General features: G+C 42.7%; 1 protein-coding gene across 1 annotated transcript; it reads left to right on the top strand.

Annotated features, from left to right (window-relative positions):
• Positions 1–544: 544 nt before the first annotated feature.
• On the top strand, positions 545–15953 carry LOC311111072 (myosin heavy chain, fast skeletal muscle-like; the record flags this gene model as incomplete). The annotated part of the gene is made up of 33 exons (XM_084189069.1): positions 545–596; positions 1219–1246; positions 1510–1582; positions 1724–1816; positions 1992–2052; positions 2203–2301; positions 3579–3682; positions 4114–4252; positions 4816–4896; positions 5171–5235; positions 5329–5416; positions 5521–5638; positions 5955–6078; positions 6370–6506; positions 7522–7777; positions 8029–8271; positions 8595–8771; positions 8870–9015; positions 9165–9255; positions 9597–9986; positions 10088–10214; positions 10389–10507; positions 10657–10853; positions 11004–11187; positions 11323–11488; positions 11804–11928; positions 12106–12414; positions 12615–12818; positions 12977–13102; positions 13241–13411; positions 13997–14101; positions 14190–14285; positions 15804–15953. 33 exons carry the CDS (start codon positions 545–547, stop codon positions 15951–15953), a joined length of 4644 nt encoding a protein of 1547 aa, XP_084045195.1.
• Between the last annotated feature and the right edge of the window lie 606 nt (positions 15954–16559).

The raw sequence follows: 16559 nt of genomic DNA, 5'->3' as shown, positions 1-16559 counted from the left end.
AGTGCCTCTTAGTGATTACACAAGGCTTAGATGTACACATTTTCACATCTCTGACACAGACAACTGGGCAACGGTCACAAAAATCCTGTGGGAAAACCCCACCAGCAACATATTCATCTGGCGTTATTGTGAAAATAAGATAAATCAGGGTAGATTTCGATGGATCTTTAGGATTTGGCCGTGGTCCTCTGTAGCTCAGCTGGTAGAGCACGGCGCTTGTAACGCCAAGGTAGTGGGTTCGATCCCCGGGACCACCCATATACAAAAATGTATGCACGCATGACTGTAAGTCGCTTTGGATAAAAGTGTCTGCTAAATGGCATATTATTATTATTATTATAAGCTCAGTTATCAGCTGAGACAGGTTTAGCTCAGAGCAAATATCTTTCAGCGTATCTGACACTGGTGACCTCCAGTCAATAAAATCACCCATCATAAATAGTTCAGATTGACCACACTTAGATACCAATTCAGATAAATTGTTAAGAGCACATGAGAGAGCCGAGGGAGGGTGATGAACTCCCATTAGTGTCAGCTGGTTATTATGACCAAGGCCCACGTTAAGAACGAGACAATCAAACTGCTTAGGGACAGAGGTAGCAAGAGATACAGAAACATTTAAATTGTCCTATGTTGATATGGAGTTGTCGTTCCTCACTGTCTTGGCATTACCGTAAGCTTCCAGCAGAGGGTTAGCTGCGTTGATCAGATCCACTGATGGAGACAAACACAAGTTGCTCAGAATCTGGTAAAGTGGTCAAGTCAGTTTTCTCGATTGCTTGAACACTTTTCTTGAAACAGGATTCACTGGTGGAATAAAAGTTTACACAGCCAAGAAAACTGAAATGAGTTTAAAAGCCACAACCTTCCTGCATTTTGCTGGGGTCTACTTCCTACTTGGATCTCAAAGTCCATAAGTGGTTATGGATGGATTAATGGATGGATTGATGGATGGATTGATGGATGGATTGATGGATGGATTAATGGATAGATTGATGGATGGATTGATGGATGCATGGATGGATGGAAGTTAAAATATGCTTTAGAGAGTTATCTACTGTTTTCTAGTCTAGGTTGGAACAGTTTGCTGGTAATATCTGATTTCAGTAACCTTGAATGAAAAATTTTCCTAAATGAAATTCATGATGATGCTATGAATTCAATAATGTACCCAGAATGTTGCTCGAGTATGATAAGCAATATGTTTTTTGGTTACAGACAAGGAGAACCAGTCCGTCCTGATTACGTGAGTTGTGTACTAAAAATCTCACTTGAGAAAGTGTTTCTGCTGCAATATGTTGGGTCACTTGGGTGTGATGAAAATATATTACATTATGAATGGCTTAGGCTATGCGTAATAATAAGTTGATGAGTGGGAATATTTGTTAATGATTTACTTATGTAAGAAACCAGGTCAACAGTGTATTTTTCGATGCTATTTCTTAGTGAAAGCCAATCTGACATTTAAACATGTGACTAAAACTCCTCTTTCTCTGTCATATTAACCAGTGGAGAATCCGGTGCAGGAAAGACTGTCAACACCAAGCGTGTCATCCAGTACTTGCCACCATTGCAGTTTCTGGTGACAAGAAGGAAGTTGACCCCAGCAAAATGCAGGTAGGTTTTACCTTTCTAACACATTTCAGTTTGGTGGGCTGTGTTCAAGCGATTGAGAAAAACTAACTTTACCAGTTTCTGAGCAACTTGTGTTTGTCTCAATCAGGGGTCTCTTGAGGATCAGATCATTGCAGCTAACCCTCTGCTGGAGGCTTACGGTAATGCCAAGACAGTGAGGAACGACAACTCGTCTCGCTTTGTAAGTATGAAGGGCATACTGTGAAAGTTACCTTAGATTGGAAACATTTATTTCAGTAGTTCCCTTTTGTTATATCAATAGATGTCCAACATTCTGTAACAATTAAAGGGTCTATCAAGGTAAAATTATAGATGTATTTAGATGACCTATTTCTAACCCCCATGCTCTACTATAGGGTAAATTCATCAGGATTCACTTCCAAGGTAGCAAACTGGCTAAAGCTGACATTGAGACCTGTGAGTTGATTTTGATTTTTTTTTCAATGCTTTACTAAATTCACACAGATTTTTTTGGGGAGATCATAATTATCTAATTATCTAATTCTCTCTCTCTCTCTCTCTCTCGCTCTCTCTCTTTGTGTCAATCTCTCTCTCTTTCTCTCTCAGACCTGCTAGAGAAGTCCAGAGTGTCCTTCCAGCTTCCCGATGAGAGAGGCTACCACATCTTCTTCCAGATGATGACCAATCATAAACCTGAGATCGTTGGTATGGCAAAGAGTTTCAGAGGACATGTTTCCCACCCCCATCTGTGAAACTTTTAAAAAATGTCCACAGTCCGGACTATTAATAGTATTACAATGAGTACATCCAATGTAACAAGGCATCTAGATATGGATTAGGTCTTTAAGAAAGTAGTGCACTGTGATTAGGTTTGCAAATGGAGGGTATTTTACTGGAAACTTTTCCAAGTTTACCAGTAAACTACCAGCATTTTGGTATCTTTCAAGGATTTTATGTAAGACATCCAGTGGCCCTTTTGGGTGTTTCAGATTATCCCAGGCGTCTGTAATTATCTCTGGCCCTCTGTGTGGCCTTATCACAAGTAAAATATGAAACAATTATTAATATAATATGATTTTAAAATAGAAAATAGAATGACAAATCTGTAAAACATTATCCTAAATATAAACCATGAACTTAGTGAATACCAGCTGTGCCACTAGAGATCCTGGTTCGAATCCAGCCTCTGTCGTAGCCGGCCGTGACCGGGAGACCCATGGCCCAGCGTCGTCCAGGGTAGGGGAGGGAATGGCCGGCAGGGATGTAGCTCAGTTGATAGAGCATGGTGTTTGAAACGCCAGGGTTGTGGGTTCGATTCCCACAGGGGGTATGAAAAATATATATATATATACAAAAAAATTATAAAATAATGTAAGTCGCTCTGGATAAGAGCGTCTGCTAAATGACGTAAATGTAAATGTAAATGTGTTTAATATCAGGGTTTCAGCATGAAATGTAATTATTCAATTTATTTTTACAAAATCTGATTTATTTTACTATGTCAATATGCATTGGTTGTCAATATTTTGGCATCAAACTGGTGGCATTTGGAATAGTTGGAAGAGACGTATATATGAATACATTAAAAAAAAGTTATTAAAGTATAAATTACCAAAGTTACAATAGATTGCGATGGGTTTTCTGCTAATGACCAAAATTACTGAAGATTCCAGTAACTTTGATAAATTACCGATAGTTTTGAAACCCTAATGGTGACGTACTTGAGTCAAGGAGGGAGAGATACTGTAAAGGTAGGACTGCACAATTTAAAATTTTAGTCATTTAGCAGACGCTCTTTTCCAGAGCGACTTACAGTTAGTGAGTGCATACATTTTCATACTGGCCCCCCATGGGAAACGAACCCACAACCCTGGCGTTGCAAGCGCCATGCTCTACCAACTGAGCTACAGGGCACTATGAACATTAATAGTGTGCACAATTCTAAGAGATTTAAATGACAAGACATTCTCCATTGTCCATAGAAATGGCGCTCATCACCACCAACCCCTACGACTTCCCCATGTGCAGCCAGGGTCAGATCACCGTGGCCAGCATCAACGACAAGGAAGAGCTGGATGCCACAGACGTGAGTCAAACAAAGGGCTAACCAAACTCTAGATATGGAATGGGTAGAACCACCATACACAATGAATGCACTGTTCAATTCCAACTTGGTAACAGCTGGGAATTTTCATGTATTTTTTTGTCAGATTCTAAATGCCTTGTTTTAGTTAGGCATGAGCCTCAAGGCATTCTTCATGACTTCACACTTCACCTTGAGGCACATACATGTAAGACATCCACAAGAGAGTGCCACTAAGTGCCCTGTGAAACTGTGTAAAACTCCTTTTGTGCTGTCATCTACTAGTGTTGGCCAAGCGTAATCATGTGGCTCTGTGAAAGCCAGTCAAATATATCCATCCCATTTGTTCTGGTGAGAGCACAGAACTTTAGTGTACTGTAAGTGAGCAAACTACCGTTCAGTTCATCACTGTTGTACTTCCTGTCAAATACCAGGATGCCATTACAATCCTGGGCTTCAATAATGATGAGAAGATTAGCATCTACAAGCTGACAGGAGCTGTATTGCACCATGGCAACTTGAAATTCAAGCAGAAACAGCGTGAGGAGCAGGCCGAGCCAGACGGCACAGAGGGTGAGTCCCACTCATAGATATACAATATGTAAAGCATTAGTCCCATTCCCAGTCCCACTCATAGATATACAATATGTAAAGAATTTGTCCCATTCCCATTCCCACTCATAGATATACAATATGTAAAGCATTAGTCCCATTCCCAGTCCCACTCATAAATATACAATATGTAAAGTATTAGTCCCATTCCCAGTCCCACTCATAGATATACAATATGTAAAGCATTAGTCCCATTCCCAGTCCAATCATAGATATACAATATGTAAAGCATTAGTCCCATTCCCAGTCCCACTCATAGATATACAATATGTAAAGCATTAGTCCCATTCCCAGTCCCAATCATAGATATACAATATGTAAGACAGACAGCGCCTCATCAAAGACCGGCAGGAGATCATTTATGGAGACCGAATTCCAACCTCCAGAAATGATTTGAAATGATGGATGTGGGTTCAAATCAAAACCTAACCCATAAAAAACTTGGCCAAACCCTTTTGTCAGTGTGACATCAGAATCAAGTGATCTTGTGTTCCTGAGTCTGTTGTTGTTGGTTCTCTCTCCAGTGGCTGATAAAATCGGCTACCTGCTGGGCCTGAACTCAGCTGAGATGTTGAAGGCCCTCTGCTACCCCAGAGTGAAGGTCGGCAACGAGTAGGTGACCAAGGGACAGACTGTGCCTCAGGTAAGGCGGCCAAACACAGCATTTGCCATTTTCTAAGCACCGGAAATCCTTTGGTGATTAGTGCGTTGCTTGTTTTGAATACAATGAAGAGCAAGACGTGCCGCTCTGTTAATGTACTCATACAATAGGTGTTATTTTACACAATCTCATTGGCAGCATTTGCATTAAGATAAGTGTGAAGTTAACCTGATATTCTCTAATTTATAATGATATATCACTTTTCCCCATTTTAACAGATACAACCAAGAAAGGGGGCAAGAAGAAGGGTGGTTCCATGCAGACTGTGTCCTCCCAGTTCAGGGTGAGCTTTTAAAATGTGTATATTCAGGCTTTCAAAAGGTGCGTTGATTATCAGAAATGATCTCTGAAAAAATGGTTTGTAACCCTCTTACAGGAGAACTTGGGAAAGCTGATGACCAACTTGAGGAGCACTCATCCTCACTTTGTGCGCTGCCTGATCCCCAACGAGTCAAAGACTCCAGGTACAAGAAATATTGAGTTAAATATGACATCTTATCAGTACAGTATCAGTAACCTTAACGAACCAATCTTTAACCTGTTAATGAGACTTGGTTTGTGTTTCCAGGTCTGATGGAGAACATCCTGGTTATCCACCAGCTCAGGTGTAATGGTGTTCTAGAAGGTATCAGGATCTGCAGAAAGGGCTTCCCCAGCAGAATCATCTATGCTGACTTCAAGCAGAGGTACACACACACAAACACAAATGCACGCACACACACGCACCACACACACAAAGAAAGTTCTGCGCTAAGGGTTTTCCCAGCATCCGTATACATTTACATTTTAGTCATTTAGCAGACGCTCTTATCCAGAGCGACTTACAGTTAGTGAGTGCATACATTTTTCATATTGGCCCCACGTGGGAAACGAACCCACAACCCTGGCGTTGCTCTACCAACTGAGCAACAGGAGGCTTATCGTTAACGTAATATGACCAACCTATTATAACTTGACATTTACTAAATTTCTACCACATGTTAAACAAGTCTCCTCATTCAGGTACAAAGTACTGAATGCCAGTGTCATCCCCGAGGGCCAGTTCATGGACAACAAGAAGGCTTCTGAGAAGCTGCTTGGGTCCATTGATGTGAATCATGAGGATTACAAGTTTGGACACACCAAGGTCAGTCAAATATCCCCAGCAAAACTGACAACGATAATATAAATTCTAACCATTCAATGTCTCTCCAGTTGATACATTCATCTTTTTATTATTTCTTAAAAATTTGAAAAAACATTTATCTCTTATTTATCTAACTTATAAACAACCTAACCCATGGTTTGTTTGTAAGCATTGCAATGTTTATGTTGGTGAAATGAATCTAGTGGCGTTGTTCCTCTCTTTTGATTCAAACCTTTCTATCTGTCACCATCTGACAGAGGTTCCATAATTGACCATGTTTACCTGTGTCAGGTGTTCTTCAAAGCTGGTCTGCTGGGTGTCCTTGAGGAGATGAGAGATGAGAAGCTGGCCTCCCTGGTCGGCATGGTCCAGGCTCTCAGCCGTGGATTCCTCATGAGGAGAGAGTTCACCAAGATGATGGAGAGGAGGTGAGGAATAGTAGACAACTTGGCAAAGAATTCTGTCAACCACCTGTATGTAAAGCATTATGATTACAGACTGTATATGCTGTGAGTTGTTCACTATGAGAAAGTATGTTATAATATTCTATTAAAACAGCAGTTTGGATTTTTGGCAAGCTGTTCAATTGTTATTTAAATGTTTGATATTTACTCATTGATTCTTGAAGAATATGAAATGCCTCATGATCTTAGCATTACCTGTCAGGGGTTACATTTCCCTAGCCAAATTCCTCAGCTGTATGCAAAAAGTGGCAGGGGTCCCCGTTTTGTTATTCTTTGAATCCCAGAACGTAGCTTTAAAGTCGTACCCCAGTCTCCTTTTCACCTCATTAAACACCTGATTTACTTAACAAAAGGCACATCTCATTAGGTGCTCCAGGTATCCTCATGGCATGGCACAAGTGAGGGGTGGGGCTTTCCTCTTTTGTTCTCTATTGCTCCTCTATTGTTCATCAAGCAAGGGGGGAGGCCGATGACATCACAAAGCCACCATCAGACCAACTCCTTGAAGTTTCCTTGAAGTCTTCAGTTCACACTATTTTTCCTCTAAATGTATATTTTTACCCTTTAGTGTGTGTACTTTACTGTATTTATACTTGGGATATCGCTTTTCCACAGGAAAAGTTCTAAAATCACTGGAGGAGATCTTTAAGCATGCCACTCACCATGCCACTCACCATGCCACTCACCAAGCCACTCACCATGCCACTCACCATGTCACTCACCATGCCACTCACCATGCCACTCACCATGCCACTCACCATGTCACTCACCATGTCACTCACCATGCCACTCACCATGCCACTCACCATGCCACTCACCATGCCACTCACCATGTCACTCACCATGCCACTCACCATGCCACTCACCATGCCACTCACCATGCCACTCACCATGTCACTCACCATGCCACTCACCATGCCACTCACCATGCCACTCACCATGCCACTCACCATGCCACTCCATCCTTTCTGTCGACCAGAGATTCAGTCTTCACCATCCAGTACAACATCCGCTCATTCATGAATGTGAAAACCTGGCCATGGATGAAGGTGTACTTCAAGATCAAGCCCCTGCTGAAGACCGCAGAGACTGAGAAGGAGCTGGCCAACATGAAGGAGAACTATGAAAAGATGCAGACGGACCTGGCCAAGGCTCTGGCCAAGAAGAAGGAGTTGGAGGAGAAGATGGTGTCCATGGTGCAGGAGAAGAATGACCTGGCGCTTCAAGTCGCATCTGTGAGTGAGCAACGACCCTCATTAGAGCACATTTACACACACATGAACACAGAGACGAACATAATCACACACACATCTGCACATATGAACACACGCACACTGTGGTTATCTCAATTTTTTTTATTGCCCATGGTATATATTTATATTTCATGCATTTAAATGCATTTGCTCTGACCTATTTGACCAAATTAAGTCTATATTTTGATACACAAAGTGAGGCCACTGATTTTTTTCTCCTGCTCTGAAACCAGGATTCAGAGAATCTGAACGATGCTGAGGAAAGGTGCGAGGGGCTCATCAAGAGCAAGATCCAGCTGGAGGCCAAACTCAAAGAGACGACTGAGAGGCTGGAGGATGAGGAGGAGATGAATGCTGAGTTGACTGCCAAGAAGAGGAAGCTGGAGGATGAGTGCTCTGAGCTGAAGAAGGACATTGATGACCTGGAGCTCACCCTGGCCAAAGTGGAGAAGGAGAAGCACGCCACTGAAAACAAGGTTTCGTAGACAGTCTAACCAAACAATAATCAAAACAATAATCAACTCAAAACAGAAAAGGAATTCAAGTTTTTTTGTGGGTGCTGTAAAGATTAAGACACAAAATAGTGGAATTTCATTTGTGGGGTAATCCACACATTCATTACATGTTCTGTTCCCCCCTCCTTTATGACTTCCCCTCAATACACTGGCGTGGAGTACAGTGCCATCTAGTGTTGAATCTGTAGTACAGCACTTGTTGACACATTTCTAATATTAATTAAACTAAATCTCCCCTTCATGGTGAAGTGACCAAAGACTAATTTTGTTGTTGCCGTTTTCAGGTTAAAAACCTGACAGAGGAGATGGCGTCTGTGGATGAGAGTGTTGCCAAGCTGACCAAGGAGAAGAAAGCCCTCCAAGAGGCCCACCAGCAGACACTGGACGACCTGCAGGCAGAGGAGGACAAAGTCAACACTCTGACCAAGGCCAAGACCAAGCTGGAACAGCAAGTGGACGACGTGAGTGGAGTTTGACATTTTGGCCATGATAGTATGTAAGATGATATTATCTTCAATTGTTTAGATTTGACCAATATATGTGTGTTTTTATCTTGTAGCTTGAGGGATCTCTGGAGCAAGAGAAGAAGCTCCGTATGGACCTTGAGAGAGCCAAGAGAAAGCTGGAGGGAGATCTGAAACTGGCCCAGGAGTCCATAATGGACCTGGAGAATGACAAGCAGCAGTCTGATGAGAAAATTAAGAAGTAAACACAAATCAATTACCACAGTATTACCTGCCATCTTGATCAAAATAATGGATGTTATTGGCTCATTCTTGTAATTATGAATGAAGGCTCCCTTTACACTATCTAACCAAATCAAACTTTGCAATCAACGTGTTTGTGTTTGTTAGGAAGGAGTTTGAGACCACCCAGCTCCTCAGCAAGATTGAGGATGAGCAGTCTCTGGGAGCTCAGCTGCAGAAGAAGATCAAGGAACTCCAGGTACAGTACAGGATCTAAGCTCCTGTCCAGGAAAGGACACACCTGAATCATTTCCTGAAAAAAACGGACACATTTCTTCTGGAAGCTTCTGACGGCTCAGTAAGATGGAAGATGGTGCTTCATGATGGTGCTTCTTTCTATGGAAAGATGGTGCTTCTTACCGTTGTTAGTTCCGCCCTTGGGACACTGTCTAATGAATATAGTAAATATGTTAGTGTAACTGGCTATGTATTAACACATTTATGCTAAATATACTGTTCATACTATTATTATGTAGTGAGGTTCAATTGTTTCAACTGTATTGTAGTGTTCATCCCCCCTGCTCCTGCCCCCTGTTCTAGGCCCGTATTGAGGAGCTGGAGGAGGAAATTGAGGCTGAGCGTGCTGCCAGGGCTAAGGTTGAGAAGCAGAGGGCCGATCTCTCCAGGGAACTTGAGGAGATCAGCGAGAGGCTGGAGGAGGCCGGAGGTGCCACTGCTGCTCAGATTGAGATGAACAAGAAGCGCGAGGCTGAGTTCCAGAAGCTGCGTCGTGATCTTGAAGAGTCCACCCTGCAGCACGAGGCCACAGCTGCCGCTCTGCGCAAGAAGCAGGCCGAGAGTGTGGCTGAGCTCGGGGAGCAGATCGACAACCTGCAGCGCGTCAAGCAGAAGCTGGAGAAGGAGAAGAGTGAGTACAAGATGGAGATTGATGACCTCTCCAGCAACATGGAGGCTGTCGCCAAGGCTAAGGTGAGTAGTGATGTTTTGGTCAAGCAGTGTTGAGGAGGGTCAACTACATTACCATTCAAGTAAACTGAAGTTGACAGGAGTCGCATATGTTTCACTAACAGGGCAATCTGGAGAAGATGTGCCGTACTCTTGAGGACCAGCTGAGCGAGATCAAGACTAAGAATGATGAGAATGTTCGCCAGGTCAACGACATCAGCGGACAGAGGGCCAGACTCCTGACAGAAAATGGTACCATCAACAATGAACAACAAACCAAACCAATGTAGTTCACCTCAGTAGTAAATAACATGTGTTGGGGCTGTAAATTCAGTCCACATAGTTTCTGCCCTACGATACCTCAAATACATTTTCAATCTTAGAGAACAGAGACCCCATTAACAAAAGGTCACTCTTTCCCTGCAGGTGAGTTTGGCCGTCAGCTGGAGGAGAAGGAAGCCCTGGTGTCTCAGCTGACCAGAGGCAAACAGGCCTTCACCCAACAGGTGGAGGAGCTGAAGAGGGCGATTGAGGAGGAGGTCAAGGTAAAGGACCCAAAATGGAAACCACCCACCACAATTTAGAGCTCTATATACATATAGACGGTGACTACGCCACCCTCAGAGACTTCTACTGCCATTTGTTTTACTCTCTATCTAATCTCTCTTTGTCTTTGTCTTTCTTTCTTTCTCAGGCTAAAAATGCACTGGCCCACGGTGTCCAGTCTGCCCGCCATGACTGTGACCTCCTGAGAGAGCAGTTTGAGGAGGAGCAGGAGGCCAAGGCAGAGCTGCAGCGCGGCATGTCTAAGGCCAACAGTGAGGTGGCTCAGTGGAGGACTAAGTATGAAACTGATGCCATCCAGCGCACAGAGGAGCTGGAGGAGGCCAAGTGAGTTGCACGCAGTAGCAAAAACTCTAATAAATGGTGTGGATGGTGAGGGTGATAGGGGGCTCTGAGAAAATGTTATGTCAATATGTAGTGCAACATTTGTCTCACAACTAATTGTTCACCATAACACCACCTTCTGTTGTCCAACAGGAAGAAACTGGCCCAGCGTCTGCAGGAGGCTGAGGAGACCATTGAGGCGACCAACTCAAAGTGCGCCTCCCTGGAGAAGACCAAACAGAGACTGCAGGGAGAGGTGGAGGACCTCATGATTGACGTTGAGAGAGCCAACGCAATGGCCGCCAACCTTGACAAGAAGCAGAGGAACTTTGACAAGGTGAACATTTATAAACCTCACTCTAGGTGATATTTTCTGTCTGCTATTTGATCAGTTGTAGTATAATTGTAAAATATTTCTGATTCAGAACCCTCCATCAATGAGTTCTAATGAAAATCCCATGCATTTCCCTAGGTTCTGGCAGAGTGGAAGCAGAAGTATGAGGAGGGTCAGGCTGAGCTGGAAGGAGCTCAGAAGGAGGCTCGCTCTATGAGCACTGAACTCTTCAAGATGAAGAACTCCTATGAGGAGGCTCTGGATCATTTGGAGACTCTGAAGAGAGAGAACAAGAACCTGCAACGTGAGCATTTGACAGCAGTTCTATTTGACTGATGTTTGACTAGTGTTTGAAAATGGAATTAACTGTAATCATTAACATTATATCAAGATTACTATTAAACCATCTCATGTAAAGTATAAAATATACTTTTTGGGAACATGTAATTGGTATTCCTTTGAACCACCCAAGGATGTGGGGGGCAATTAGATTAGCAAGACAGTATGAAGTGCTGTTAATTAATTAACTGTTATTATGATTCAATATCAACTTCAGTGCACTGGTGATATCCGCTGAAAATCTCCCAAGTCTAAACAGCTCCTATGTTTGTGTGTGCAGAGGAGATCTCTGACCTGACTGAGCAGATCGGAGAGACTGGCAAGAGCATCCATGAGCTGGAGAAGGCTAAGAAGACCGTGGAGACAGAGAAGTCTGAGATCCAGACCGCTCTGGAGGAGGCTGAGGTACAAACTACAGCTGTTTGATGGGAAAAGCAGTGTTACACTAGCCAATGCCAGCTACAGTCTAACGCTCCCCTTTATTGGTGTTTATTGTAGTCATTTATACAGTATGTAATTCCTTGTGTTATACACATCCAAATCTATTGAGCACAATTCGCCTGACTGCTTCTCTTTGTCCAGGGCACACTGGAGCACGAGGAATCCAAGATTCTGCGTGTGCAGCTGGAGCTGAACCAGATCAAGGGTGAGGTGGACAGGAAGCTGGCTGAGAAGGACGAGGAGATGGAGCAGATCAAGAGGAACAGCCAGAGGGTGGTTGACTCCATGCAGAGCACCCTGGACTCTGAGGTCAGGAGCAGGAATGACGCCCTGAGGGTGAAGAAGAAGATGGAGGGAGACCTGAATGAGATGGAGATCCAGCTGAGCCACGCCAACAGGCAGGCCGCTGAGGCCCAGAAACAGCTGAGGAACGTCCAGGGACAGCTCAAGGTAAAGGGACTGGGACATCAGGCTCAACAACCTGAACATGGGGAGGGATTTGTTTGTGAATCAGTAGAAAAGAATAGAACAGAGGAATGGAATAGTGGACTAATATACTGTAGATATTGTGGAAATGTTTACCAATGATCACCAATCCTATCACCCCTACTTCCACAAATCTAATGATACTATGTCATTGTGAACCCCAGGATGCCCAATTGCACCTTGATGACGCTGTCCGCCTCTCAGAGGATATGAAGGAGCAGGCAGCCATGGTGGAGCGCAGAAACGGTCTGATGGTGGCTGAAATTGAGGAGCTGAGAGTTGCTCTGGAGCAGACAGAGAGAGGCCGCAAAGTGGCTGAGACTGAGCTGGTAGACGCCAGCGAGCGTGTCGGACTGCTGCACTCCCAGGTACGGGTCAAAAGCCATTTCTAATGAAACTCAACCAAGCATACCATTTACACACACATAGAATTTAACAGTGCTTGCATTTGTATTTTCATAATTTCTGCCTTGTGACTTGTAAGTTCTCTTGAGAGTCAAATAAATGGCCTTGTTTCCTCCTTCAGAACACCAGCCTTCTGAACACCAAGAAGAAGCTGGAGACTGACCTGGTTCAGGTGCAGGGAGAGGTGGACGACATCGTCCAGGAGGCCAGGAACGCAGAGGAGAAGGCCAAGAAGGCCATCACTGACGTGAGTCCTTGAATTACATCAACTAGATATGTCCCCAAGGGCCAATGGTAGCTGGGCTGGTTAACCACACCAAAGATCTCAAGGGGGCTTTATGAGTGGTGCCAGTTGGTGCATAAATTAAACTAAGTACCATTCCAGGCGGCCATGATGGCTGAGGAGCTGAAGAAGGAGCAGGACACCAGCGCTCACCTGGAGAGGATGAAGAAGAACCTGGAGGTCACAGTCAAGGACCTGCAGCACCGCCTGGATGAGGCTGAGAATCTGGCCATGAAGGGAGGCAAGAAGCAGCTCCAGAAACTGGAGTCCAGGGTGAGTTAACAGCAGGGTGGATTGAAAGACAGACTGCTGGAAATGCATGTGATCATATAAAAATTTCAGGGGAAATGCCCCCTTAAGGAAAATGTATATTTTCTGACAAAAAAAAGCTACTTTTGGTAAGATTTGAATATGGCATACTGGCAATTTTTGGGAAAATACATTTTTAATAAGTGCCCCCTGAAGATTAGTGTGTTAAAATACATTGTATACGTTGTATTATTACATTTTTGAGTAATTGACTCTTAAAAGCTAAAGTCTAGGTGTTTAAGCAGTAAGGCATGGAAAGCGCTGGAATTTTTTTTTGCGACATAAAGTGTGTTCTGTTATAGGCAGAGGGCATAAGATTCCCTACACAGGGGCATTGTGTAAGACAATCTCTCTCAATAACCCACCTACATAATGAAAAGTAGTTGTTTTCATTATAGACCCTCTAATTAAAATGGTAAAAGTATATAGGAACAGACAACAATTGTGCCTCCTTGACTAGCAGAAGAATATACTTCTGTTTTTACAAAGATTTGTTACGTCTGATTTCACCACCTCACATAAATGCCTACCTTTATTTCTTCCACAAAGGTGCGGGAGCTCGAGACTGAGGTGGAGGCCGAGCAGAGAAGAGGTGTAGACGCAGTCAAGGGAGTCCGCAAGTACGAGCGCAGAGTCAAGGAGCTCACTTACCAGGTAAGAAAATGTGCCTTCTTCACACACTAAAGCACACTGGTTTGTGTATTAAACTATGGGGTATTGATTCTTTGATCTTCTCCCACAGACTGAGGAGGATAAGAAGAACGTTGGCAGACTTCAGGACCTGGTAGATAAGCTGCAGTTGAAAATGAAGGCCTACAAGAGGCAGGCTGAGGAAGCGGTGAGTCACAGACTTAGTCAAATACTCTGAAAGCTTACGTTCCCTAGTAGACATTACAAAACTTCATGTCCAGACAGTTTAGTTGAAGTGTTGCAACAATGACTCAGTTGATAGTGCAAGTAATTGCTGAATAAATGTATGCACAGTGACTCCTACACAGCAAAATCAATGGTGTACATTTAACTCTGAAAGTGTAAAATGAACACTATTTTCAGTGAACATATGAGTCCCACTGAACTTGTGTTAAAATAACACTTTTGAAAGTGTTAAAGATTTAACTCTGTTGCAGTGTTCCCCATTCAACTCTCGATGTGTTCAAATGAGCATGATTGTGGTGTTAGCATGGCTCTACTGTAGATTAATACACAACACCTACAATGTAAAACATAACACTTGATTTGGCACACACTGTGTTCCCTCAGGCCCCTACTCCACCACTACCACATATCTACAGTACAAAATCCATGTGTACGTGTGTGTATAGTGCGTATGTTATCGTGTGTGTGTATGCATGTGTCTGCGCCTATGTTTGTGTTGCTTCACAGTCCCCGCTGTTCCATAAGGTGTATTTTTATCTGTTTTTTAAATCTAATTTTACTGCTTGCATCAGTTACCTGATGTGGAATAGAGTTCCATGTAGTCATGGCTCTATGTAGTACTGTGCACCTCCCATAGTCTGTTCTGGACTTGGGGACTGTGAAGAGACCTCTGGTGGCATGTCTTGTAGGGTACGCATGGGTGTATGAGCTCTGTGCCAGTAGTTCAAACAGACAGCTCGGTGCATTCAACATGTCAATACATCTCACAAATACAAGTAGTGATGAAGTCAATCTCTCCTCCACTTTGAGCCAGGAGAGATTGACATGCATATTATTAATGTTAGCTCTCTGTGTACATCCACAGCTACTGTTGTATCAATATGTTTTGACCGTGACAGTTTACAATCCAGGGTTACTCCAAGCAGTTTAGTCACCTCAAATTGCTCAATTTCCACATAATTTAGTTGAGGTTTAGGGTTTAGTGAATGATTTGTGCCATGTACAATGCTTTTAGTTTTTAGAAATATTTAGGACTAACTTATTCCTTGCCACCCACTCTGAAAATAACTGCAACTCTTTGTTAAGCGTTGCAGTCATATTTACACTTTTCACATTTTAGTCATTTACCAGACGCTCTTATCCAGAGCGACTTACATGAGCAATTAGGGTTAAGTGCCTTACTAAAGGGCACATCGACAGACTTTTCAACTATTCGGCTCGGGGATTAGAACCAGCGACCTTTCGGTTACTGGCACAACGCTCATACCCACTACGCTACCTGCCGCCGTCACAATCATGGAAGCAGCAGTTTGATCCCCTGTTCCACTACTCACTTTCTCTGCTATATCATCTATCTCCCTATTTACATTGCTATCCTAAATATATCAATAAAAAAACGTTAAAAATAATATTAATTTGCTATCTGAAGCTTCAAACTTTGAATACTGATGTTATACTCTCCTCTGTTTATCTCACCCAGGAGGAAGCAGCCAACCAGCACATGTCTAAGTTCAGGAAGGTTCAGCATGAGCTGGAGGAGGCTGAGGAGCGTGCTGACATCGCTGAGACTCAGGTCAACAAGCTCAGAGCCAAGACCCGCGACACTGGAAAGGTACAGAACTGCTGCTAAACGTACACTTGACTCAAATATGACCACATCAACACCACCTATGATTCATTCTTCACAGTAGTCGATACTGACATTTTACACTCACTCAAAGGTATTTAAGATCTCTGAAAAACACATTTCAGGACAGGGTAAATAAAAAATCGAAATAAAAGATTAATCAAAATTTAGTTGGTACTAGCTGAGCACTGAATCTTAAATGCTTTATCCATTATATTATGTCCAAATCTATCCATATATTTATCATGTTCATTATTAATACTGATCCATTATATTATGTCCAAGTCTATCCATATATTTATCATGTTCATTATTAATACTGATCCATTATATTCTATCCAAGTCTGTCCATATATTTATCATGTTCATTATTAATACTGATCCATTATATTCTATCCAAGTATATCCATATATTTATCATGTTCATTATTAATACTGATCCATTATATTCTATCCAAGTCTGTCCATATATTTATCATGTTCATTATTAATACTGATCCATTATATTCTATCCAAGTCTATCCATATATTTATCATGTTCATTATTAATACTGATTCATTATATTCTATCCAAGTCTATCCATATATTTATCATGTTCATTATTAATA

The sequence above is a fragment of the Coregonus lavaretus genome (assembly GCF_964263955.1).
Source record: "Coregonus lavaretus genome assembly, contig: SUPER_36_unloc_1, whole genome shotgun sequence".
Classification (NCBI taxonomy): domain Eukaryota; kingdom Metazoa; phylum Chordata; class Actinopteri; order Salmoniformes; family Salmonidae; genus Coregonus; species Coregonus lavaretus.
Note: the sequence above shows the minus strand (reverse complement) of the source record. Positions and strands in the feature narration are given on the sequence as shown.